Genomic DNA, 27416 nt, shown 5'->3' with positions numbered 1-27416 from the left:
ACCTACAGCAGAGAGAGAGAGAGAGAGACCTGCAGCAGAGAGAGCGAGACCTGCAGCAGAGAGAGAGAGAGAGACCTACAGCAGAGAAAGAGAGAGAGAGAGCTACAGCAGGGAGAGAGAGAGCTACAGCAGAGAGAGAGAGACCTACAGCAGAGAGAGAGACCTACAGCAGAGAGAGAGAGACCTACAGCAGAGAGAGAGAGACCTGCAGCAGAGAGAGAGAGACCTACAGCAGAGAGAGAGAGACCTACAGCAGAGAGAGAGAGGCCTACAGCAGAGAGAGAGAGAGAGACCTGCAGCAGAGAGAGAGAGACCTACAGCAGAGAGAGAGAGACCTGCAGCAGAGAGAGAGAGAGAGACCTGCAGCAGAGAAAGAGAGAGAGAGACCTGCAGCAGAGAGAGAGAGACCTACAGCAGAGAGAGAGAGAGAGACCTACAGCAGAGAGAGAGAGACCTACAGCAGAGAGAGACCTGCAGCAGAGAGAGAAAGAGAGACCTACAGCAGAGAGAGAGAGTGGGACCTGCAGCAGGGAGAGAGAGAGACCTGCAGCAGAGAAAGAGAGAGAGAGACCTACAGCAGAGAAAGAGAGAGACATACAGCAGAGAGAGAGAGACATACAGCAGAGAGAGAGAGAGAGACATACAGCAGAGAGAGAGAGACATACAGCAGAGAGAGAGAGACCTGCAGCAGAGAGAGAGAGAGACCTGCAGCAGAGAGAGAGAGAGAGACATACAGCAGAGAGAGAGACCTACAGCAGAGAGAAAGAGAGAGAGACCTGCAGCAGAGAGATAGACCTACAGCAGAGAGAGAGAGAGAGAGACCTACAGCAGGGAGAGAGAGACCTACTGCAGAGAGAGAGAGAGACCTACAGCAGAGAGAGAGAGACCTACAGCAGAGAGAGAGAGAGCTGCAGCAGAGAGAGAGAGACCTACAGCAGAGAGAGAGAGAGAGAGAGAGAGATACCTACAGCAGAGAGAGAGACCTACTGCAGAGAGAGAGAGACCTACAGCAGAGAGAGAGAGAGCGAGAGACCTACAGCAGAGAGAGAGAGACTTACTGCAGAGAGAGTAAGACCTACAGCTGGGAGAGAGAGACCTACAGCAGAGAGAGAGAGAGACTTACTGCAGAGAGAGAGAGAGACCTACAGCAGAGAGAGAGAGAGACCTACTGCAGAGAGAGAGAGAGAGAGACCTACAGCAGGGAGAGAGAGACCTACAGCAGAGAGCGAGAGAGAGACCTACAGCAGAGAGAGAGAGACCTACTGCAGAGAGAGAGAGAGACCTGTAGCAGAGAGAGAGAGACCTACTGCAGAGAGAGAGAGAGAGACCTGCAGCAGAGAGAGAGAGAGAGAGACCTACAGCAGAGAGAGAGAGAGAGAGATACTTGCAGCAGAGAGAGAGAGAGAGACCTACAGCAGAGAGAGAGAGAGAGAGAGATACCTGCAGCAGAGAGAGAGAGAGACCTGCAGCAAAGAGAGAGAGAGACCTACAGCAGAGAGAGAGAGAGCTACAGCAGAGAGAGAGAGAGACCTGCAGCAGAGAAAGAGAGAGAGAGACCTACAACAGAGAGAGAGAGAGACCTACAGCAGAGAGAGAGAGAGAGAGACCTGCAGTAGAGAGAGACCTACAGCAGAGAGAGAGAGACCTGCAGCAGAGAGAGAGAGACCTACAGCAGAGAGAGAGAGAGAGAGATACCTGCAGCAGAGAGAGAGAGAGACCTGCAGCAAAGAGAGAGAGAGACCTACAGCAGAGAGAGAGAGAGCTACAGCAGAGAGAGAGAGAGACCTACAGCAGAGAGAGAGAGAGAGACCTGCAGCAGAGAAAGAGAGAGAGAGACCTACAACAGAGAGAGAGAGACCTACAGCAGAGAGAGAGAGAGACCTGCAGTAGAGAGAGACCTACAGCAGAGAGAGAGAGAGAGACCTGCAGCAGAGAAAGAGAGAGAGAGACCTACAACAGAGAGAGAGAGACCTACAGCAGAGAGAGAGAGGCCTACAGCAGAGAGAGAGAGACCTGCAGCAGAGAGAGAGAGACCTACAGCAGAGAGAGAGAGAGACCTGCAGCAGAGAGAGAGAGACCTGCAGCAGAGAGAGAGAGAGACCTACAGCAGAGAAAGAGAGAGAGAGAGCTACAGCAGAGGGAGAGAGAGCTACAGCAGAGAGAGATAGACCTACAGCAGAGAGAGAGACCTACAGCAGAGAGAGAGACCTACAGCAGAGAGAGAGAGAGACCTACAGCAGAGAGAGAGAGACCTGCAGCAGAGAGAGAGAGAGAGACCTGTAGCAGAGAAAGAGAGAGAGAGACCTACAGCAGAGAGAGAGAGAGAGACCTGCAGCAGAGAGAGAGAGACCTACAGCAGAGAGAGAGAGAGAGACCTACAACAGAGAGAGAGAGACCTACAGCAGAGAGAGAGAGGCCTACAGCAGAGAGAGAGAGACCTGCAGCAGAGAGAGAGAGACCTGCAGCAGAGAGAGAGAGAGAGAGACCTGCAGCAGAGAGAGCGAGACCTGCAGCAGAGAGAGAGAGAGAGAGACCTACAGCAGAGAAAGAGAGAGAGAGAGCTACAGCAGGGAGAGAGAGAGCTACAGCAGAGAGAGAGAGACCTACAGCAGAGAGAGAGAGACCTACAGCAGAGAGAGAGACCTACAGCAGAGAGAGAGACCTACAGCAGAGAGAGAGAGACCTGCAGCAGAGAGAGAGAGACCTACAGCAGAGAGAGAGAGAGACCTACAGCAGAGAGAGAGAGAGGCCTACAGCAGAGAGAGAGAGAGACCTGCAGCAGAGAGAGAGAGACCTACAGCAGAGAGAGAGAGACCTGCAGCAGAGAGAGAGAGAGAGACCTGCAGCAGAGAAAGAGAGAGAGAGACCTACAGCAGAGAGAGAGAGACCTACAGCAGAGAGAGAGAGACCTGCAGCAGAGAGAGAGAGACCTACAGCAGAGAGAGAGAGAGAGACCTACAGCAGAGAGAGAGAGACCTACAGCAGAGAGAGACCTGCAGCAGAGAGAGAAAGAGAGACCTACAGCAGAGAGAGAGAGAGGGACCTGCAGCAGAGAGAGAGAGAGACCTGCAGCAGAGAAAGAGAGAGAGAGACCTACAGCAGAGAAAGAGAGAGACCTACAGCAGAGAGAGAGAGACATACAGCAGAGAGAGAGAGAGAGACATACAGCAGAGAGAGAGAGACATACAGCAGAGAGAGAGAGACCTGCAGCAGAGAGAGAGAGAGACCTGCAGCAGAGAGAGAGAGAGACATACAGCAGAGAGAGAGACCTACAGCAGAGAGAAAGAGAGAGAGACCTGCAGCAGAGAGATAGACCTACAGCAGAGAGAGAGAGAGACCTACAGCAGGGAGAGAGAGACCTACTGCAGAGAGAGAGAGAGACCTACAGCAGAGAGAGAGAGAGCTGCAGCAGAGAGAGAGAGACCTACAGCAGAGAGAGAGAGAGAGAGAGAGAGAGAGATACCTACAGCAGAGAGAGAGACCTACTGCAAAGAGAGAGAGACCTACAGCAGAGAGAGAGAGAGCGAGAGACCTACAGCAGAGAGAGAGAGACCTACTGCAGAGAGAGAGAGACCTGTAGCAGAGAGAGAGAGACCTACAGCAGAGAGAGAGAGACCTGCAGCAGAGAGAGAGAGAGAGAGACCTACAGCAGAGAGAGAGAGAGATACCTGCAGCAGAGAGAGAGAGAGAGACCTACAGCAGAGAGAGAGAGAGAGAGATACCTGCAGCAGAGAGAGAGAGAGACCTGCAGCAAAGAGAGAGAGAGACCTACAGAAGAGAGAGAGAGAGCTACAGCAGAGAGAGAGAGACCTACAGCAGAGAGAGAGAGAGACCTGCAGCAGAGAAAGAGAGAGAGAGACCTACAACAGAGAGAGAGAGACCTACAGCAGAGAGAGAGAGAGAGAGACCTGCAGTAGAGAGAGACCTACAGCAGAGAGAGAGAGACCTGCAGCAGAGAGAGAGAGAGAGACCTACAGCAGAGAGAGAGAGAGAGAGATACCTGCAGCAGAGAGAGAGAGAGACCTGCAGCAGAGAAAGAGAGAGAGAGACCTACAACAGAGAGAGAGAGACCTACAGCAGAGAGAGAGAGAGAGAGATCTGCAGTAGAGAGAGACCTACAGCAGAGAGAGAGAGAGAGACCTGCAGCAGAGAAAGAGAGAGAGAGACCTACAACAGAGAGAGAGAGACCTACAGCAGAGAGAGAGAGGCCTACAGCAGAGAGAGAGAGACCTGCAGCAGAGAGAGAGAGAGACCTACAGCAGAGAGAGAGAGAGAGAGAGACCTGCAGCAGAGAGAGAGAGACCTGCAGCAGAGAGAGAGAGAGACCTACAGCAGAGAAAGAGAGAGAGAGAGCTACAGCAGAGGGAGAGAGAGCTACAGCAGAGAGAGATAGACCTACAGCAGAGAGAGAGAGACCTACAGCAGAGAGAGAGACCTACAGCAGAGAGAGAGAGAGACCTACAGCAGAGAGAGAGAGACCTGCAGCAGAGAGAGAGAGAGAGACCTGTAGCAGAGAAAGAGAGAGAGAGACCTACAGCAGAGAGAGAGAGAGACCTGCAGCAGAGAGAGAGAGACCTACAGCAGAGAGAGAGAGAGAGACCTACAGCAGAGAGAGAAAGAGAGACCTACAGCAGAGAGAGAGAGAGAGACCTGCAGCAGAGAGAGAGAGAGAGAGACCTGCAGCAGAGAAAGAGAGAGAGAGACCTACAGCAGAGAGAGAGAGAGACCTACAGCAGAGAGAGAGAGAGACCTGCAGCAGAGAGAGAGAGAGAGACCTACAGCAGAGAGAGAGAGACCTACAGCAGAGAGAGAGAGAGACCTACAGCAGAGAGAGAGAGAGAGACCTACAGCAGAGAGAGAGAGACCTACAGCAGAGAGAGAGCGAGAGAGAGACCTGCAGCAGAGAGAGAGAGACCTGCAGCAGAGAGAGAGAGAGAGACCTGCAGCAGAGAGAGAGAGACCTAGAGCAGAGAGAGAGAGACCTGCAGCAGAGAGAGAGAGAGAGACCTGCAGCAGAGAGAGAGAGACCTACAGCAGAGAGAGAGAGAGACCTGCAGCAGAGAGAGAGACAGAGACCTACAGCAGAGAGAGAGAGAGAGAGACCTGCAGCAGAGAGAGAGAGAGATAACTACATTAGAGAGAGAGACCTACAGCAGAGAGAGAGGGAGAGACCTACAGCAGAGAGAGAGAGAGATACCTGCTGCAGAGAGAGAGAGAGAGACCTGCAGCAGAGAGAGAGAGAGAGAGACCTGCAGCAGAGAGAGAGAGAGAGAGACCTGCAGCAGGGAGCGAGAGACCTACAGCATAGAGAGAGAGAGAGATACCTACAGCAGAGAGAGAGACCTACTGCAGAGAGAGAGAGACCTACAGCAGAGAGAGAGAGAGAGACCTACAGCAGAGAGAGAGAGACTTACTGCAGAGAGAGTAAGACCTACAGCAGAGAGAGAGAGACCTACAGCAGAGAGAGAGAGAGACTTACAGCAGAGAGAGAGAGACCTACTGCAGAGAGAGAGAGAGACCTACAGCAGAGAGAGAGAGACCTACTGCAGAGAGAGAGAGAGACCTACAGCAGGGAGAGAGAGACCTACAGCAGAGAGCGAGAGAGAGACCTACAGCAGAGAGAGAGAGACCTACTGCAGAGAGAGAGAGAGACATGTAGCAGAGAGAGAGAGACCTACAGCAGAGAGAGAGAGAGACCTGCAGCAGAGAGAGAGAGAGAGAGACCTACAGCAGAGAGAGAGAGAGAGAGATACCTGCAGCAGAGAGAGAGACCTGCAGCAAAGAGAGAGAGAGACCTACAGCAGAGAGAGAGCTACAGCAGAGAGAGAGAGACCTACAGCAGAGAGAGAGAGACCTGCAGCAGAGAAAGAGAGAGAGAGACCTACAACAGAGAGAGAGAGACCTACAGCAGAGAGAGAGAGAGAGACCTGCAGTAGAGAGAGAGAGACCTACAGCAGAGAGAGAGAGAGACCTGCAGTAGAGAGAGAGAGACCTAAGCAGAGAGAGAGAGGCCTACAGCAGAGAGAGAGAGACCTACAGCAGAGAGAGAGAGAGACCTGCAGCAGAGATAGAGAGACCTGCAGCAGAGAGAGAGAGAGAGAGACCTACAGCAGAGAAAGAGAGAGAGAGACCTACAGCAGAGAGAGATAGACCTACAGCAGAGAGAGAGAGACCTACAGCAGAGAGAGAGAGACCTACAGCAGAGAGAGAGAGAGACCTACAGCAGAGAGAGAGGCCTACAGCAGAGAGAGAGAGAGAGACCTGCAGCAGAGAGAGAGAGACCTACAGCAGAGAGAGAGAGACCTGCAGCAGAGAGAGAGAGAGAGACCTGCAGCAGAGAAAGAAAGAGAGAGACCTACAGCAGAGAAAGAGAGAGACCTACAGCAGAGAGAGAGAGACCTACAGCAGAGAGAGAGAGAGAGACCTGCAGCAGAGAGAGAGAGACCTACAGCAGAGAGAGAGACCTGCAGCAGAGAGAGAAAGAGAGACCTACAGCAGAGAGAGAGAGAGAGACCTGCAGCAGAGAGAGAGAGAGAGAGAGACCTGCAGCAGAGAAAGAGAGAGAGAGACCTACAGCAGAGAGAGAGAGAGACCTACAGCAGAGAGAGAGAGAGACCTGCAGCAGAGAGAGAGAGAGAGACCTGCAGCAGGGAGAGAGAGAGAGAGAGAGACCTGCAGCAGAGAGAGAGAGAGAGACCTACAGCAGAGAGAGAGAGACCTACAGCAGAGAGAGAGAGACCTACAGCAGAGAGAGAGCGAGAGAGAGACCTACAGCAGAGAGAGAGAGACCTGCAGCAGAGAGAGAGAGACCTACAGCAGAGAAAGAGAGAGAGAGAGCTACAGCAGGGAGAGAGAGAGCTACAGCAGAGAGAGAGAGACCTACAGCAGAGAGAGAGAGACCTACAGCAGAGAGAGAGACCTACAGCAGAGAGAGAGACCTACAGCAGAGAGAGACCTGCAGCAGAGAGAGAGAGACCTACAGCAGAGAGAGAGAGAGACCTACAGCAGAGAGAGAGAGAGGCCTACAGCAGAGAGAGAGAGAGACCTGCAGCAGAGAGAGAGAGACCTACAGCAGAGAGAGAGAGACCTGCAGCAGAGAGAGAGAGAGAGACCTGCAGCAGAGAAAGAGAGAGAGAGACCTACAGCAGAGAGAGAGAGACCTACAGCAGAGAGAGAGAGACCTGCAGCAGAGAGAGAGAGACCTACAGCAGAGAGAGAGAGAGAGACCTACAGCAGAGAGAGAGAGACCTACAGCAGAGAGAGACCTGCAGCAGAGAGAGAAAGAGAGACCTACAGCAGAGAGAGAGAGAGGGACCTGCAGCAGAGAGAGAGAGAGACCTGCAGCAGAGAAAGAGAGAGAGAGACCTACAGCAGAGAAAGAGAGAGACCTACAGCAGAGAGAGAGAGACATACAGCAGAGAGAGAGAGAGAGACATACAGCAGAGAGAGAGAGACATACAGCAGAGAGAGAGAGACCTGCAGCAGAGAGAGAGAGAGACCTGCAGCAGAGAGAGAGAGAGACATACAGCAGAGAGAGAGACCTACAGCAGAGAGAAAGAGAGAGAGACCTGCAGCAGAGAGATAGACCTACAGCAGAGAGAGAGAGAGACCTACAGCAGGGAGAGAGAGACCTACTGCAGAGAGAGAGAGAGACCTACAGCAGAGAGAGAGAGAGCTGCAGCAGAGAGAGAGAGACCTACAGCAGAGAGAGAGAGAGAGAGAGAGAGATACCTACAGCAGAGAGAGAGACCTACTGCAAAGAGAGAGAGACCTACAGCAGAGAGAGAGAGAGCGAGAGACCTACAGCAGAGAGAGAGAGACCTACTGCAGAGAGAGAGAGACCTGTAGCAGAGAGAGAGAGACCTACAGCAGAGAGAGAGAGACCTGCAGCAGAGAGAGAGAGAGAGAGACCTACAGCAGAGAGAGAGAGAGATACCTGCAGCAGAGAGAGAGAGAGAGACCTACAGCAGAGAGAGAGAGAGATACCTGCAGCAGAGAGAGAGAGAGACCTGCAGCAAAGAGAGAGAGAGACCTACAGAAGAGAGAGAGAGAGCTACAGCAGAGAGAGAGAGACCTACAGCAGAGAGAGAGAGAGACCTGCAGCAGAGAAAGAGAGAGAGAGACCTACAACAGAGAGAGAGAGACCTACAGCAGAGAGAGAGAGAGAGAGACCTGCAGTAGAGAGAGACCTACAGCAGAGAGAGAGAGACCTGCAGCAGAGAGAGAGAGAGAGACCTACAGCAGAGAGAGAGAGAGAGAGATACCTGCAGCAGAGAGAGAGAGAGACCTGCAGCAGAGAAAGAGAGAGAGAGACCTACAACAGAGAGAGAGAGACCTACAGCAGAGAGAGAGAGAGAGAGATCTGCAGTAGAGAGAGACCTACAGCAGAGAGAGAGAGAGAGACCTGCAGCAGAGAAAGAGAGAGAGAGACCTACAACAGAGAGAGAGAGACCTACAGCAGAGAGAGAGAGGCCTACAGCAGAGAGAGAGAGACCTGCAGCAGAGAGAGAGAGAGACCTACAGCAGAGAGAGAGAGAGAGAGACCTGCAGCAGAGAGAGAGAGACCTGCAGCAGAGAGAGAGAGAGAGACCTACAGCAGAGAAAGAGAGAGAGAGAGCTACAGCAGAGGGAGAGAGAGCTACAGCAGAGAGAGATAGACCTACAGCAGAGAGAGAGAGACCTACAGCAGAGAGAGAGACCTACAGCAGAGAGAGAGAGAGACCTACAGCAGAGAGAGAGAGACCTGCAGCAGAGAGAGAGAGAGAGACCTGTAGCAGAGAAAGAGAGAGAGAGACCTACAGCAGAGAGAGAGAGAGACCTGCAGCAGAGAGAGAGAGACCTACAGCAGAGAGAGAGAGAGAGACCTACAGCAGAGAGAGAAAGAGAGACCTACAGCAGAGAGAGAGAGAGAGACCTGCAGCAGAGAGAGAGAGAGAGAGACCTGCAGCAGAGAAAGAGAGAGAGAGACCTACAGCAGAGAGAGAGAGAGACCTACAGCAGAGAGAGAGAGAGACCTGCAGCAGAGAGAGAGAGAGAGACCTACAGCAGAGAGAGAGAGACCTACAGCAGAGAGAGAGAGAGACCTACAGCAGAGAGAGAGAGAGAGACCTACAGCAGAGAGAGAGAGACCTACAGCAGAGAGAGAGCGAGAGAGAGACCTGCAGCAGAGAGAGAGAGACCTGCAGCAGAGAGAGAGAGAGAGACCTGCAGCAGAGAGAGAGAGACCTAGAGCAGAGAGAGAGAGACCTGCAGCAGAGAGAGAGAGAGAGAGACCTGCAGCAGAGAGAGAGAGACCTACAGCAGAGAGAGAGAGAGACCTGCAGCAGAGAGAGAGACAGAGACCTACAGCAGAGAGAGAGAGAGAGAGACCTGCAGCAGAGAGAGAGAGAGATACCTACATTAGAGAGAGAGACCTACAGCAGAGAGAGAGGGAGAGACCTACAGCAGAGAGAGAGAGAGATACCTGCTGCAGAGAGAGAGAGAGAGACCTGCAGCAGAGAGAGAGAGAGAGAGACCTGCAGCAGAGAGAGAGAGAGAGAGACCTGCAGCAGGGAGCGAGAGACCTACAGCATAGAGAGAGAGAGAGATACCTACAGCAGAGAGAGAGACCTACTGTAGAGAGAGAGAGACCTACAGCAGAGAGAGAGAGAGAGACCTACAGCAGAGAGAGAGAGACTTACTGCAGAGAGAGTAAGACCTACAGCAGAGAGAGAGAGACCTACAGCAGAGAGAGAGAGAGACTTACAGCAGAGAGAGAGAGACCTACTGCAGAGAGAGAGAGAGACCTACAGCAGAGAGAGAGAGACCTACTGCAGAGAGAGAGCGAGACCTACAGCAGGGAGAGAGAGACCTACAGCAGAGAGCGAGAGAGAGACCTACAGCAGAGAGAGAGAGACCTACTGCAGAGAGAGAGAGAGACATGTAGCAGAGAGAGAGAGACCTACAGCAGAGAGAGAGAGAGACCTGCAGCAGAGAGAGAGAGAGAGAGACCTACAGCAGAGAGAGAGAGAGAGAGATACCTGCAGCAGAGAGAGAGACCTGCAGCAAAGAGAGAGAGAGACCTACAGCAGAGAGAGAGCTACAGCAGAGAGAGAGAGACCTACAGCAGAGAGAGAGAGACCTGCAGCAGAGAAAGAGAGAGAGAGACCTACAACAGAGAGAGAGAGACCTACAGCAGAGAGAGAGAGAGAGACCTGCAGTAGAGAGAGAGAGACCTACAGCAGAGAGAGAGAGAGAGACCTGCAGTAGAGAGAGAGAGACCTAAGCAGAGAGAGAGAGGCCTACAGCAGAGAGAGAGAGACCTACAGCAGAGAGAGAGAGAGACCTGCAGCAGAGATAGAGAGACCTGCAGCAGAGAGAGAGAGAGAGAGACCTACAGCAGAGAAAGAGAGAGAGAGACCTACAGCAGAGAGAGATAGACCTACAGCAGAGAGAGAGAGACCTACAGCAGAGAGAGAGAGACCTACAGCAGAGAGAGAGAGAGACCTACAGCAGAGAGAGAGGCCTACAGCAGAGAGAGAGAGAGAGACCTGCAGCAGAGAGAGAGAGACCTACAGCAGAGAGAGAGAGACCTGCAGCAGAGAGAGAGAGAGAGACCTGCAGCAGAGAAAGAAAGAGAGAGACCTACAGCAGAGAAAGAGAGAGACCTACAGCAGAGAGAGAGAGACCTACAGCAGAGAGAGAGAGAGAGACCTGCAGCAGAGAGAGAGAGACCTACAGCAGAGAGAGAGAGAGAGACCTACAGCAGAGAGAGAGAGAGACCTACAGCAGAGAGAGAGACCTGCAGCAGAGAGAGAAAGAGAGACCTACAGCAGAGAGAGAGAGAGAGACCTGCAGCAGAGAGAGAGAGAGAGAGACCTGCAGCAGAGAAAGAGAGAGAGAGACCTACAGCAGAGAGAGAGAGAGACCTACAGCAGAGAGAGAGAGAGACCTGCAGCAGAGAGAGAGAGAGAGACCTGCAGCAGGGAGAGAGAGAGAGAGAGACCTGCAGCAGAGAGAGAGAGAGAGACCTACAGCAGAGAGAGAGAGACCTACAGCAGAGAGAGAGAGACCTACAGCAGAGAGAGAGCGAGAGAGAGACCTACAGCAGAGAGAGAGAGACCTGCAGCAGAGAGAGAGAGACCTACAGCAGAGAGAGAGCGAGAGAGAGACCTACAGCAGAGAGAGAGAGAGACCTACAGCAGAGAGAGAGAGACCTACAGCAGAGAGAGAGAGAGAGAGATACCTACATTAGAGAGAGAGAGAGACCTAGAGCAGAGAGAGAGAGAGAGACCTACAGCAGAGAGAGAGAGAGACCTACAGCAGAGAGAGAGAGACCTACAGCAGAGAGAGAGAGAGACCTGCCGCAGAGAGAGAGAGAGAGAGACCTACAGCAGAGAGAGAGAGAGAGAGACCTGCAGCAGAGAGAGAGAGAGAGAGACCTGCAGCAGAGAAAGAGAGAGAGAGACCTACAGCAGAGAGAGAGAGAGACCTACAGCAGAGAGAGAGAGAGAGAGAGACCTGCAGCAGAGAGAGAGAGAGAGACCTGCAGCAGAGAGAGAGAGAGAGAGAGTGACCTGCAGCAGAGAGAGAGAGAGACCTACAGCAGAGAGAGAGAGAGAGACCTACAGCAGAGAGAGAGAGACCTACAGCAGAGAGAGAGCGAGAGAGAGACCTACAGCAGAGAGAGAGAGAGACCTGCAGCAGAGAGAGAGAGACCTACAGCAGAGAGAGAGCGAGAGAGAGACCTACAGCAGAGAGAGAGAGAGACCTACAGCAGAGAGAGAGAGACCTACAGCAGAGAGAGAGAGAGAGATACCTACATTAGAGAGAGAGAGAGACCTAGAGCAGAGAGAGAGAGAGAGACCAACAGCAGAGAGAGAGAGAGACCTACAGCAGAGAGAGAGAGAGAGAGACCTGCAGCAGAGAGAGAGAGAGAGAGAGACCTGCAGCAGAGAGCGAGAGACCTACAGCAGGGAGAGAGAGACCTACAGCAGAGAGAGAGAGAGAGAGACCTACAGCAGAGAGAGAGAGACCTACAGCAGAGAGAGAGAGAGAGAGAGACATACAGCAGAGAGAGAGAGAGACCTACAGCAGAGAGAGAGAGAGAGACCTGCAGCAGAGAGAGAGAGAGAGACCTGCAGCAGAGAGCGAGAGACCTACAGCAGAGAGAGAGAGAGACACATTTAACTTTATTTTGTCTTTAGAAAGTTTGATTTCATAAAGTCACAAACTTGAGGAACTGTCACATGTTGATTCATGAAATATCCATCCATCAATACTTTTGTGATACTTTTACTTAAGCGATAGAGATAGTTATACTTTTGTGCTACGTTTGTGCTACATTCGTGCTACGTTTGTGCTACATTCGTGCTACGTTTGTGCTACATTCGTGCTACGTTTGTGCTACATTCGTGTTACTTTTGTGCTAATTTTGTGCTACGTTTGTGCTACATTCATGCTACTTTTGTGCTACGTTTGTGCTACTTTTGTGCTACATTCGTGCTACGTTTGTGCTACATTCGTGCTACGTTTGTGCTACATTCGTGCTACTTTTTTGCTAATTTTGTGCTACGTTTGTGCTACATTCGTGTTACTTTTGTGCTAATTTTGTGCTACGTTTGTGCTACATTCATGCTACTTTTGTGCTACGTTCGTGCTACGTTTGTGCTACATTCGTGCTACGTTTGTGCTACATTCGTGCTACTTTTGTGCTACTTTTGTGCTAATTTTGTGCTACTTTTGTGCTACATTCATGCTACTTTTGTGCTACGTTTGTGCTACATTAGTGCTACTTCCCCCCTGACCCATGTTGACCTCTCTCTCTCTCTCTCTCTCTCGCTGTATGTCTGTCCCAGGACGTGCACCGTGTGACCACAGCAGACGGGGTGAAGCGGAGCGAGAAGGACGACCCCGGGGCCAGTGAGGTGGGATGGATGACCTCTGTGAAGGACTGGGCCGGGGTCATGATCTCAGCCCAGACGCTCACCGGACGAGTCCTGGTGAGTCCCCGTCCGGTTACGGTCCTGTTACGGTCCGGTTACAGTCCGGTAACGGCCGGTTACAATCCAGTTACGGTCCGGGTACAGTCCAGTTACGGTCCGGGTACAGTCCTGATATGGTCCGGTTACAGTCCGGTTACGGTCCTGTTACAGTCCGGTTACGGTCCTGTTACGGTCCGGTTATGGTCCTGATATAGTCCGGGTACAGTCCTGATATAGTCCGGGTACAGTCCTGATATAGTCCGGTTACAGTCCAGTTACGGTCCGGTTACGGTCCTGTTACGGTCCTGGGTCGAAGTGTCCTTACTCTGCATTGTTTGTACTGTTGTTGCCATGGAAACATTTGCTTTAGAACTTGTATCTACTGAACGCACACATTGCTTTCCATCAGCCAGGCGTTCCCTCATCGGGATTTGTGTTAGCGCTCCATCCACTGGCAGCAGAGGGAAACACAATGGGATAACAGGCTAAAGCTAGCTTGCCCCGACATGCTAACGTAAGAACACAGTTGTAATGAGCGCGAGTCGGGCTGTGATCCTTCAGTCGTTGAGTCGATTAATTGGGCGATGGCGTCGCAGTCGACCGATATCGTAATTAGTCGACTTATTATTCATTTAGGTTCAACGGATTTAAACTGGAAACAGCAAAAGAGAAAAGACACGGAGTGAGTTAGCTCAATATTTTACGTAACTCATGAGTTTAGTCTAATTTATGTTTCCTGAAGATAAAAAGTACACTTTACTAGTACCTTTCTGTAGTTGTATTCTTTTGAGTGCAGATTGGGTTGAGATACTTCGTAGTTTTCATAGCGTTCGACCCGTCGACTAATCAATAGGGCAATGTTTTGGTCGTCCATGAATTCCTCTCGTGGACTATCGCTCTGGATTTAAGGCGGAACCGTCTCCGGAGACCGTGTGTGACGCCGACAAACTGGGAAGTTTGAAACTGAGTGTTTGGGGGGCTCAGAGGGACATGACCTCGTAAACGTTCAGCTGGAAAACAACTCTAAGTGTGTTTTCTGATCAGGGAATAATGCTAGAACGTGGTTAAAAGCTGAATTTGCTTAATATGTGTCCTTTAAATCGTATTTCCTGAACATTTCATCCAAATCCACAGTTTCCCTCTCGTTTTGACTCATACAGACGTCTAATTGTGAACATTAAACTCTAATTTTGCTGCAATAGTCAAAATGGAGGCTACGTTTGATGCTATACGTCCGAGTCTTTCATCCGTTTGCGACGTGTCACTAATGAGAACTTGGAAGTGTTTTTAATTAACAAGTGCCAAAGCCAAAGTCGCTTAATAGAAAATCACAGCATGAAAATTAATTGCAGCTTTAAGACGAGGCGGACTTGAAAGCGTTTCGTGCGTGTGAATTATCGCTCGTTTCCAGAATCACCGCGACGCTAAGCCTTTTGCCTTTGTGTGACGCGCTTCATTGTAATGTTAAAAAAAAAGGACATTGGGAAAATATGTTAGGCTAAAAAACTGCCTTTGTAGCAATATTTAATCGTTCAAAATTGTTTTATTTAATGTTTTTATTTTTAAGTTTTTATTTGTATTATTTTAATTATATTGGTTACATTTAATTAATTTGAATTAAATAACATTTATTTATTTTATTTATTTTATTTATTTTATTTATTTTATTTATTTTATTTATTTTATTTATTTTATTTATTTTATTTATTTTATTTATTTTATTTATTTATTTTATTTATTTTATTTGAATTGATAATAAGTATACATTATTAAATGTATAAAGCCAAAAATAAACAACCAAGAAATATTCCACTTTTGTTTTGTGAAAGTGAAATCATTTCAGATGCGTTTAGGCCCCAACAACAAGGAAACGTCTCTGTGTTTCTGTTTGTGACGTCAAATGATGAAATATACGCTATAATGTAAAATAAGACCTTAAAGCGCCCCCTACAGGTCGGACGACTCATTCAACTAAAATGTAGTTAAGTTTTATATATTTAGAATTTTGCTAAAATTATTATTTTTTCAAGCTTTCTAGCTATTTTTTTTAGGTTCATAATTTCACTTCCTGTTTGTAATTGATGACATCACACTAGGAAATTACCCAGCAAACACTGGGCCAAAACTCATCTAATGTCAACATTTTTAAAATTTGATGAATAAAAATATATGAGAGCGACTTTATTTTGTTGAATTCATGTTTAAAGAGTCAAAAAAGTTGTTTCTTTGTGTAAATTCTGCATCAACTTAGACTGGAATGAGTGTGATGTCACTTCCTGTCATTTTTCTACTGATTTTTCAACGTTTTCTCCACAAATACCTGCTCGATCGGTGTAAAACTATCATTTATATGTACGACAGGTATAAACACACCACATAAAGTCAAAATTAGAAAATCGTAAAAAAAACTGTTACACGCCCTTTAATCTACGAGTTCAAAAGTGCTTTAACATATTGACCTTCTTTCCTGTCGTTTTGTGTCAATAATCGTGTCAAATGTTCAAATGGTGACGATGAAACGCTGATATCGTGACGTGGTTCTTCGTTCTCCTCGTCTTGATTCGCTCTGACAAAGGCACTTTCCTGTAAATGTCACGTCCGGAGGGTCAGAGCCGGGGCCCCCGCCATCGTCCCGCGCTCATTACGCCCGTCGTGTCCACGGCAACGGAGCCATGACGTCGCCGCAGTGGCGATGGTTGGTTCGCGAGGCCGGCCCGACACCCGCTGTGATTTTACACCCTTTACGCTGATTTTATTGTTCATTTTTTGACGCTTTTTGGTTGAAACCGCTCGAGCTTTAGATGATGGTGTGACTGTTGTTTTGAGGCTAAATTGGTTTAATTTTTTTTCTAGTGAAAACATTCTTCAAAAATATGATTAAAAATGAAGAAAAGTCTCCAGAAAGGCGTCCACAACAGGTGTCTACAAAAAGTCTCCAAAAAGGTCATAAATGATTATATTTACAGACATTTCACATTTGTCTTATAATTAATCCTCCACAAACACATTTAAAGACGTTTTATCACGTTTCTGTTGGTTTGACATAATAATGTTAAACAATATCACCTCTAATTTGTATCATAGTCCAACTTTTATCTTCTAAACCAGGACTAAACCAGGCCTAAACCAGGACTAAACCAGGACTAAACCAGGACTAAACCAGGCCTAAACCAGGACTAAACCAGGACTAAACCAGGACTAAACCAGGACTAAACCAGATCTAAACCAGGACTAAACCAGGACTAAACCAGGACTAAACCAGATCTAAACCAGGCCTAAACCAGGACTAAACCAGATCTAAACCAGGCCTAAACCAGGACTAAACCAGGACTAAACCAGGACTAAACCAGATCTAAACCAGGACTAAACCAGGACTAAACCAGGACTAAACCAGATCTAAACCAGGACTAAACCAGATCTAAACCAGGACTAAACCAGGACTAAACCAGGACTAAACCAGATCTAAACCAGGACTAAACCAGGACTAAACCAGATCTAAACCAGGCCTAAACCAGGACTAAACCAGATCTAAACCAGGACTAAACCAGATCTAAACCAGGACTAAACCAGGACTAAACCAGGACTAAACCAGATCTAAACCAGGCCTAAACCAGGACTAAACCAGATCTAAACCAGGCCTAAACCAGATCTAAACCAGGCCTAAACCAGGACTAAACCAGATCTAAACCAGGCCTAAACCAGGACTAAACCAGGACTAAACCAGATCTAAACCAGGCCTAAACCAGGACTAAACCAGGACTAAACCAGGACTAAACCAGATCTAAACCAGGCCTAAACCAGGACTAAACCAGATCTAAACCAGGCCTAAACCAGGACTAAACCAGATCTAAACCAGGCCTAAACCAGGACTAAACCAGGACTAAACCAGGACTAAACCAGATCTAAACCAGGCCTAAACCAGGCCTAAACCAGGACTAAACCAGGTCTAAACTAGGCCTAAACCAGGACTAAACCAGGTCTAAACCAGGACTAAACCAGGACTAAACCAGGTCTAAACCAGGTCTAAACCAGGACTAAACCAGGTCTAAACCAGGTCTAAACCAGGACTAAACCAGGACTAAACCAGGACTAAACCAGGTCTAAACCAGGTCTAAACCAGGTCTAAACCAGGACTAAACCAGGACTAAACCAGGTCTAAACCAGGTCTAAACCAGGTCTAAACCAGGTCTACAGTATAAAGTATCCTAAACATTAATGCACAATATAAACTATTAGTTTGACAGATTTTTTGGATGGATCCTTGTTCTAGTCCGGTCGCCGTGTGTTTTGCCGCTAACGACCTGATCTGTAACCGTGGCAACATCAGCAGATGTGGAGTCTTCCTGTTTCCTGGTCCAGGCCTGTGTTAATGGCAGATTCAGGACGTGTGCTTAATGGCCCTGGTTTTAGTGCCTTGTTTGTGTTTCAGGGGCTTTCAGAGTCACGCTCACGTTTATGTCCAGATTTTACTCCTGAAACGGGTCAAACATTGATTTCAGTTTATGAGCTGAACATGAGTCGGAGGAGGACACTTTTATTGCCTCAGTGATCAAAAGGTACAAACTAGGAATGCACTTTAAAACGATGATAATAGTAAAATATGGACCAACTGGGACGAATATTTTAATCTTTTTCATGATACTTTTGATGGTAGATGATGATTATATTATATTCAAAAATAAATAAAGATAATAGTAAAATATAAACTATGATAAAATAGTGCATTTTTTATACCAAGGTGCTAGAATAAAATATACTTGACTGAATATATTTATAAAAAAATACTGTATGAACAAAATAGCAAAACTCGCAGTACAAATTGAAGTATTATTGACATTAGAGTTATTTAAAGTGACAGGTTCACGAGCCTAACGGCACAATCAATTTGTGATAAAAGTGTAAATGTTTATATATTCTTACATGTTGAATTGTGTGTTTTTCCTATGTTTCCGGTCACTATTACTAGTACTTTTCTCATCTTGTCCGTGCACTTTGGCTAAAAAAAAATGGTCAAAATCAGGGCTAAAAGCACTAAAATACCATTCAATTTGACCGTGGATTACTTGTTGCAGCTCCGGTTGTTACAGATCAACCAAAAACATAACGCGTCGATGCCAAACATGTTCCATATTGATATTTTCACCTTTTATGGCCTTGCTTCACTCCTCAGTGTTTGCGTTGTCGCCTGGTTCGACGAGCGCCACGTTCAGAGACATCTGTCAGTCCAGGCTTTATTAGCCCTCTTCCCCCCGGCTCCCTCGTTAGCTCACTTATCCTTCATTCATCGCTAATGTCGCTGTGTTTATGACGTCGGCCTCAAACCAAACAGACGGCGGTGAAAACAGCTGGTGTGGCTCCGAGCGACGCCAAGTCTCTGTTAGCTCATCGGGCGAGCGGAGAAGTGCACTGGAGCGCTGCGAAAGGAAATAATAGGACGTATTTAAAAAAACTTTGGACTAACTGTGACTTAAATGGAACACTAAGGCGTGAAGTCACTGGGATAGGCTCCAGTCACCCACGACCTGAAAGGGAACAAGATGTAGAAAATGGATGAATGGATGGACTTGTTATGTCGAAATTGTATTAAAGTTTTGTCATTTTAATTTATTTTATTTATTTTTTTAATGTTTTCAATATCTTTAATGTATTTTATTTATTTACGTATTTTAATTTCATTTATTTATGTTGTTTATTGTATTTATTTATGTAGTTTAATTTTAATTATTGTATTTATTTATTTAGTTATTGTATTTATTTATTGTAATTATATTATTTGTATTATTTATTTATTTTTATTTTTATTTATTTTACTTTATTTATTTATTTCTTATTATAATTGTATTTATTTATTTTTATTATCATTTTATTTATTTATTTTTATTGTACTTTTATTTATTTCAGTTATAATTTGTTTGTATTTTTTAATCTTGCTGTTCATGTTTCTTGTTTATTATTGAAATAAAAATAATGTATGTCACAAATGTTTGGTTATGATGACGAGTAACAACAATTTAAACCCATGAATAGAGCGTTATGTCATTTAGAACATAATAAATTTAATCATCAAATGAAATGCTACACAGTTTTAGTTTAGTTGAGTCTTTATTTGAAAGGAGAATGCACCGGGTGAAACAAACTACAGTCTCACACGTCTCATTTACTAATCAAATCACATTCAGTTCTAAATTCAAAAGTGACTTCATGTTGGCAGCCCCACGGCATTCTGGGACTTTGAGTATTTGCTGGCGCGCAGACTGGACGGAGCTCATTTCATTTCAGTGATGAATATGGTCATTGTTTTAATGAGATCATAAACTTTAATTTAAGTCAAAAGTGTCTCTCAGCTTCTGCTTACTTTACGTCTATTTTACTGAGGACAATGATGGAGGCTCCGCCTCCTTCTGAGCTACAAGAAATATACAAACAAAAGATAGAGAAATGCAAAATTAGACTCTAGAACGCATCGTCTGTAATTAAAACTATTAAAATGACCTCAAAAAGAGAGCAAAATTTTTGTGGTTCATTCATGCTCCATTCAGGCCGCGTGGGACGTTCAGGCCGCGTGGGACGTTCAGGCCGCCTGTCATGGACGCCTGTCGTGGACGCCTGTTGTAGACGCCTGCCGTGGACGCCTATTGTGGACGCCTGTAGACACGTGTTGTGAACGCCTGTTGTAGACGCCTGTTGTAGACGCCTGTCGTGGACGCCTGTTGTGGATGCCTGTCGTGGACGCCTGTTGTGGACGCCTCTCGTGGACGCCTGTAGACGCGTGTTGTGGACGCCTGTAGACGCCTGTTGTAGACGCCTGTTGTGGACGCCTGTTGTGGACGCCTGTAGACGCCTGTTGTGGACGCCTGTTGTAGACGCCTATTGTAGACGCCTGTTGTGGACGCCTGTCGTGGACGCCTGTAGACGCGTGTTGTGGACGCATGTTGTAGACGCCTGTCATGGACGCCTGTCGTGGACGCCTGTTGTGGACGCCTGTTGAAGACGCCTGCCGCGTACGCCTGTTGTGGACGCCTGTAGACACGTGTTGTGAAAGCCTGTAGACGCCTGTTGTAGACGCTTGTTGTAGACGCCTGTTGTAGACACCTGTCGTGGACGCCTGTTTTTGACGCCTGTCGTGGACGCCTGTAGACGCGTGTTGTGGACGCATGTTGTAGACGCCTGTCATGGACGCCTGTCATGGACGCCTGTCGTGGACGCCTGTTGTGGACGCCTGTTGAAGACGCCTTCCGCGGACGCCTGTTGTGGACGCCTGTAGACACATGTTGTGGACGCCTGTAGACGCCTGTTGTAGACGCCTGTTGTGGACGCCTGTTGTGGACGCCTGTAGACGCGTGTTGTGGACGCCTGTTGTAGACGCCTGTTGTGGACGCCTGTTGTGGACGCCTGTAGACGCGTGTTGTGAACGCCTGTAGACACCTGTTGTAGACGCCTGCCGTGGACGCCTGTTGTAGACGCCTGCCGTGGACGCCTGTTGTGGACGCCTGTTGTGGACGCCTGTAGACGCGTGTTGTGAACGCCTGTAGACGCCTGTTGTAGACGCCTGTTGTAGACGTCTGCCGTGGACGCCTGCCGTGGACGCCTGTTGTGTACGCCTGTAGACGCGTGTTGTGAACGCCTGTAGACGCCTGTTGTAGACGCTTGTTGTAGACGCTTGTTGTAGACACCTGTTGTAGACGCCTCTCGTGGACGCCTGTTGTGGATGCCTGTCGTGGACGCCTGTAGACGGGTGTTGTGGACGCCTGTCGTGGACGCCTGTAGACGCGTGTTGTAGACGCCTGTTGTGGAAGCCTGTTGTATACGCCTGTAGACACGTGTTGTGGACGCCTGTTGTAGACGCCTGTCGTGGACGCCTGTTGCGGACGCCTGTTGTAGACGCCTGCCGTGGACGCCTGTTGTGGACGCCTGTAGACGCGCGTTGCGGACGCCTGTTGTAGACGCCTGTTGTAGACGCCTGTTGTAGACGCCTGCCGTGGACGCCTGTTGTGGACGCCTGTAGACGCGTGTTGTGAACGCCTGTAGACACCTGTTGTAGACGCCTGCCGTGGACGCCTGTTGTAGACGCCTGCCGTGGACGCCTGTTGTGGACGCCTGTAGACGCGTGTTGTGAACGCCTGTAGACGCCTGTTGTAGACGCCTGTTGTGGACGCCTGTTGTGGAAGCCTGTAGACGCGTGTTGTGAACGCCTGTAGACGCCTGTTGTAGACGCCTGTTGTAGACGCTTGTTGTAGACGCCTGTTGTGGACGCCTGTCGTGGACGCCTGTAGACGGGTGTTGTGGACGCCTGTCGTGGACGCCTGTAGACGCGTGTTGTAGACGCCTGTTGTGGAAGCCTGTTGTATACGCCTGTAGACACGTGTTGTGGACGCCTGTTGTAGACGCCTGTCGTGGACGCCTGTTGCGGACGCCTGTTGTAGACACCTGCCGTGGACGCCTGTTGTGGACGCCTGTAGACGCGTGTTGCGGACGCCTGTTGTAGACGCCTGCCGTGGACGCCTGTTGTGGACGCCTGTAGATGCGTGTTGGGAACGCCTGTAGACGCCTGTTGTAGACGCTTGTTGTAGACGCTTGTTGTAGACACCTGTTGTAGACGCCTCTCGTGGACGCCTGTTGTGGATGCCTGTCGTGGACGCCTCTCGTGGACGCCTGTAGACGCGTGTTGTGGACGCCTGTTGTGGACGCCAGTCGTGGACGCCTGTAGACGCGTGTTGTGGACGCCTGTAGACGCCTGTTGTGGACGCCTGTTGTAGACGCCTGCCGTGGACGCCTGTTGTGGACGCCTGTAGACGCGTGTTGTGAACGCCTGTTGTAGACGCTTGTTGTGGACGCCTGTAGACGCGTGTTGTGGACGCCTGTCCTGGACGCGTGTTGTGAACGCCTGTAGACGCCTGTTGTAGACGCTTGTTGTAGACACCTGTTGTAGACGCCTCTCGTGGACGCCTGTTGTGGATGCCTGTCGTGGACGCCTGTCGTGGACGCCTGTAGACGCGTGTTGTGGACGCCTGTAGACGCCTGTTGTGGACGCAGTCGTGGACGCCTGTAGATGCATGTTGTGGACGCCTGTAGACGGCTGTTGTGGACGCCTGTTGTAGACGCCTGCCGTGGACGCCTGTTGTGGACGCCTGTAGACGCGTGTTGTGAACGCCTGTTGTAGACGCTTGTTGTGGACGCCTGTAGACGCGTGTTGTGGACGCCTGTTGTGGACGCCCGTCCTGGACGCCTATGGTGGACGCCTGTGGTGGACGCCTGTTGTGGACGCCTGTGGTGGACGCCTGTTGTGGACGCCTGTGGTGGACGCCTGTAGACGCGTGTTGTGGACGCCTGTTCTGGACGACTGTGGTGGACGCCTGTTGTAGACGCCTGTAGACGCCTGTTGCGGACGCCTGTTGTAGACGCCTGTTGTAGACGCCTGCCGTGGATGCCTGTTGTGGACGCCTGTAGACGCGTGTTGTGAACGCCTGTAGACACCTGTTGTAGACGCCTGCCGTGGACGCCTTTTGTAGACGCCTGCCGTGGACGCCTGTTGTGAACGCCTGTAGACGCCTGTTGTAGACGCCTGTTGTGGACGCCTGTTGTGGACGCCTGTTGTGGACGCCTGTTGTGGACGCCTGTAGACGCGTGTTGTGAACGCCTGTAGACGCCTGTTGTAGACGCCTGTTGTAGACGCCTGCCGTGGACGCCTGCCGTGGACGCCTGCCGTGGACGCCTGTTGTGAACGCCTGTAGACGCGTGTTGTGAACGCCTGTAGACACCTGTTGTAGACGCTTGTTGTAGACGCTTGTTGTAGACGCTTGTTGTAGACGCCTGTTGTAGACGCCTGTCGTGGACGCCTGTAGACGGGTGTTGTGGACGCCTGTCGTGGACGCCTGTAGACGCGTGTTGTAGACGCCTGTTGTGGAAGCCTGTTGTATACACCTGTAGACACGTGTTGTGGACACCTGTTGTAGACGCCTCTCGTGGACGCCTGTTTTGGATGCCTGTCGTGGACGCCTGTCGTGGACGCCTGTAGACGCGTGTTGTGGACGCCTGTAGACGCCTGTTGTGGACGCCAGTCGTGGACGCCTGTAGACGCGTGTTGTGGACGCCTGTAGACGCCTGTTGTGGACGCCTGTTGTAGACGCCTGCCGTGGACGCCTGTTGTGGACGCCTGTAGACGCGTGTTGTGAACGCCTGTTGTAGACGCTTGTTGTGGACGCCTGTAGACGCGTGTTGTGGACGCCTGTTGTGGACGCCGGTCCTGGACGCGTGTTGTGAACGCCTGTAGACGCCTGTTGTAGACGCTTGTTGTAGACACCTGTTGTAGACGCCTCTCGTGGACGCCTGTTGTGGATGCCTGTCGTGGACGCCTGTCGTGGACGCCTGTAGACGCGTGTTGTGGACGCCTGTAGACGCCTGTTGTGGACGCAGTCGTGGACGCCTGTAGACGCGTGTTGTGGACGCCTGTAGACGCGTGTTGTGGACGCCTGTTGTAGACGCCTGCCGTGGACGCCTGTTGTGGACGCCTGTAGACGCGTGTTGTGAACGCCTGTTGTAGACGCTTGTTGTGGACGCCTGTAGACGCCTGTTGTGGACGCCTGTTGTAGACGCCTGCCGTGGACGCCTGTTGTGGACGCCTGTAGACGCGTGTTGTGAACGCCTGTTGTAGACGCTTGTTGTGGACGCCTGTAGACGCGTGTTGTGGACGCCTGTTGTGGACGCCTGTCCTGGACGCCTATGGTGGACGCCTGTGGTGGACGCCTGTGGTGGACGCCTGTTGTGGACGCCTGTGGTGGACGCCTGTTGTGGACGCCTGTGGTGGACGCCTGTAGACGCGTGTTGTGGACGCCTGTTCTGGACGCCTGTGGTGGACGCCTGTGGTCAGTGTCAGATGCTTTGTCCTTGGCTGGATCAGTGGGCGCTCTGCCACCTGTGGGTCTGGTGCCAGCGAGATCCAGGACTCTGATCTGGAACCCGGCCGGGACTTTGGACTTACGAGTCGGGTCTATTTACGGCCCGGAGCAGCTGTTTGAGGAGAAAATGCCAATAGGGAAGCGCCGCTCAGAAGTGCGGCCGGTTAAATGAGCCTTACTCACTTCACTCCTTCAGAAGCGCAGCCAAAAACCACTGTCAACTACGACAATGAATGTGGTTCAAATGTCTTGCCAAACAACACAAAACAAACCCCGCAACCATAAAAAAAACTCCTTAAGACGCAAATCTTAGAGCAAATGATGATATTGACTAAACTCTGCTCTGAAGTATCTGCGCGTCCCGGACTTGTCCACTGTGCAGGACCGAGGCGTCTTCAAACGTACAGGTCCAACTCCTGCGTCGGGCATGAATTGGACGCCGCGGTCTGAACACAGCTTTAGTCTAACAGATCAGCAGTAGAAGTATGTGCAGTATGTTGTAGTAGTTGTTTTAATCACAGTAATAGTACAATCATCAGTAATAGTACAATCATCAGTAATAGTACAATCATCAGTAATAGTACAATCATCAGTAATAGTACAATCATAGAGAACCATGGGAAATGTAGTTTTCTTTGTCTTCTTTCTTTCTATTGCTGGAGCAGAGGCTATAGTAGTAGTCTGTATGCAGTAGTAGCAGTAGTAGTAGTAGTAGTAGTAGTAGTAGTAGTAGTAGCAGCAGCAGCAGCAGCAGCAGCAGCAGCAGCAGCAGCAGCAGTAGCAGTAGTAGTAGCAGTAGCAGTAGCAGTAGCAGTAGCAGTAGTAGTAGTAGCAGTAGTAGTAGCAGTAGCAGTAGCAGTAGCAGTAGCAGTAGCAGTAGTAGTAGTAGTAGTAGTAATCGTAGTAGTAGTAGTAGCAGTAGTAGTAGCAGTAGCAGTAGCAGTAGCAGTAGCAGTAGTAGTAGTAGTAGTAGTAGTAATCGTAGTAGTAGTAGCAGTAACAGTATCGTCCTGTGTTGACCCTCGTCTTTCACACTCTGACCCTGTAACGAGACTCTGCGGCTGAGAAAAGGAGTCACTCACTTACTGTAATATTCTGCTAATTGTCCGACCCAAATGAAGTCACAACACGGACACTGGAGAAGAGCGGCATTATACTACTACTACTACTACTACTACTACTACTACTACTACTACTACTACTACTACTACTACTACTACTACTACTACTACTACTACTACTACCAATACTACTACTACTACTACGATTACTACTACTACTACTACTGCTACTACTACGATTACTACGATTACTACTACTACTACTACTACTACTGCTACTACTACTACTACGATTACTACTACTACTACTACTGCTACTACTACTACGATTACTACTACTACTACTACTACTACTACTACTGCTACTACTACTACGATTACTACTACTACTACTACTACTACTACTACTACTACTACTACTACTACTACTACTACTACTGCTACTGCTACTACTACTACTACTACTACTACTACTACTACTACTACTACGATTACTACTACTACTACAACTACTGCTACTACTACTACTACTACTACTACTACTACTACTACCAATACTACTACTACTACTACGATTACTACTACTACTGCTACTACTACGATTACTACGATTACTACTACTACTACTACTACTACTACTGCTACTACTACTACTACGATTACTACTACTGCTACTACTACTACGATTACTACTACTACTACTACTACTACTACTACTACTACTACTACTACTACTACTACTGCTACTGCTACTACTACTACTACTACTACTACTACTACTACTACTACTACTACTACTACGATTACTACTACTACTACAACTACTGCTACTACTACTACTACTACTACTACTAATGCTACTGCTACTACTACTACTACTACTACTACTACTACTACTACTACTACTACTGCTACTGCTACTGCTACTGCTACTGCTGCTACTGCTACTGCTACTACTGCTACTACGACTACGACTACGACTACTACTACTACTACTGTTACTACTACTTCTACTACTACTACTACTACTACTACTACTACTACTACTACTACTACGATTACTACTACTACTACAACTACTGCTACTACTACTACTACTACTACTACTACTGCTACTGCTACTACTACTACTACTACTACTGCTACTGCTACTACTACTACTACTACTACTACTACTACTACTACTACTACTACTACGATTACTACTACTACTACAACTACTACTACTGCTACTGCTACTACTACTACTACTACTACTACTACTACTACTACTACTACTACTGCTACTGCTACTGCTACTGCTACTGCTGCTACTGCTACTGCTACTGCGACTGCGACTACGACTACGACTACGACTACTACTACTACTACTGCTACTACTGCTACTACTACTACTGCTACTGCTACTGCTACTGCTACTGCTACTGCTACTGCTACTACTACTACAACTACTACTACTGCTGCTGCTACTACTACTACTACTGCTGCTACTGCTACTACTACTACTACTACTACTACTACTACTACTACTACTACTACTACTGCTACTGCTACTGCTACTGCTACTACTACTACTACTACTACTACTGCTGCTACTACTACTACTACTACTACTGCTACTGCTGCTACTACTACTGCTACTGCTGCTGCTACTACTACTACTGCTACTGCTACTGCTACTGCTACTACTGCTACTGCTGCTACTACTACTGCTACTGCTGCTGCTACTACTACTACTGCTACTGCTACTGCTACTACTACTGCTGCTACTACTACTGCTACTACTGCTACTGCTGCTGCTGCTACTACTACTACTGCTACTGCTACTGCTACTACTACTGCTGCTACTACTACTGCTACTACTGCTACTGCTACTGCTGCTACTACTACTGCTACTGCTGCTGCTACTACTACTACTGCTACTGCTACTGCTACTGCTACTACTGCTACTGCTGCTACTACTACTGCTACTGCTGCTGCTGCTACTACTACTACTGCTACTGCTACTGCTACTACTACTACTGCTACTGCTACTGCTACTGCTACTACTACTACTACTACTACTGCTACTGCTGCTACTACTACTGCTACTGCTGCTGCTACTACTACTACTGCTACTGCTACTGCTACTGCTACTACTGCTACTGCTGCTACTACTACTGCTACTGCTGCTGCTACTACTACTACTGCTACTGCTACTGCTGCTACTACTACTGCTACTACTGCTACTGCTGCTGCTGCTACTACTACTACTGCTACTGCTACTGCTACTACTACTGCTGCTACTACTACTGCTACTACTGCTACTGCTACTGCTGCTACTACTACTGCTACTGCTGCTGCTACTACTACTACTGCTACTGCTACTGCTACTACTGCTACTGCTGCTACTACTACTGCTACTGCTGCTGCTGCTACTACTACTACTGCTACTGCTACTGCTACTACTACTACTGCTACTGCTACTGCTACTGCTACTGCTACTACTACTACTACTA

At 48.8% G+C, this 27416-nt stretch overlaps 1 protein-coding gene across 2 annotated transcripts in view; it reads left to right on the top strand.

Annotated features, from left to right (window-relative positions):
• Positions 1-27416, top strand: part of LOC140369029 (calcium-activated potassium channel subunit alpha-1-like) — a 212403-nt gene that overhangs the window by 14807 nt on the left and 170180 nt on the right. For both annotated transcript variants that reach the window (XM_072456237.1, XM_072456235.1), the window contains exon 2: positions 12837-12980. In XM_072456237.1, the coding sequence (XP_072312338.1) occupies positions 12837-12980 (144 nt within the window). The remainder of the gene's footprint in view (positions 1-12836; positions 12981-27416) is intronic.

Source organism: Eucyclogobius newberryi, unplaced genomic scaffold, assembly GCF_026437365.1.
Source record: "Eucyclogobius newberryi isolate DKJ021-1_F unplaced genomic scaffold, fEucNew1.0.hap1 SCAF_20, whole genome shotgun sequence".
In the NCBI taxonomy this organism is placed as follows: Eukaryota; Metazoa; Chordata; class Actinopteri; order Gobiiformes; family Gobiidae; genus Eucyclogobius; species Eucyclogobius newberryi.
This window is presented reverse-complemented; position numbering and strand designations above follow the sequence as displayed.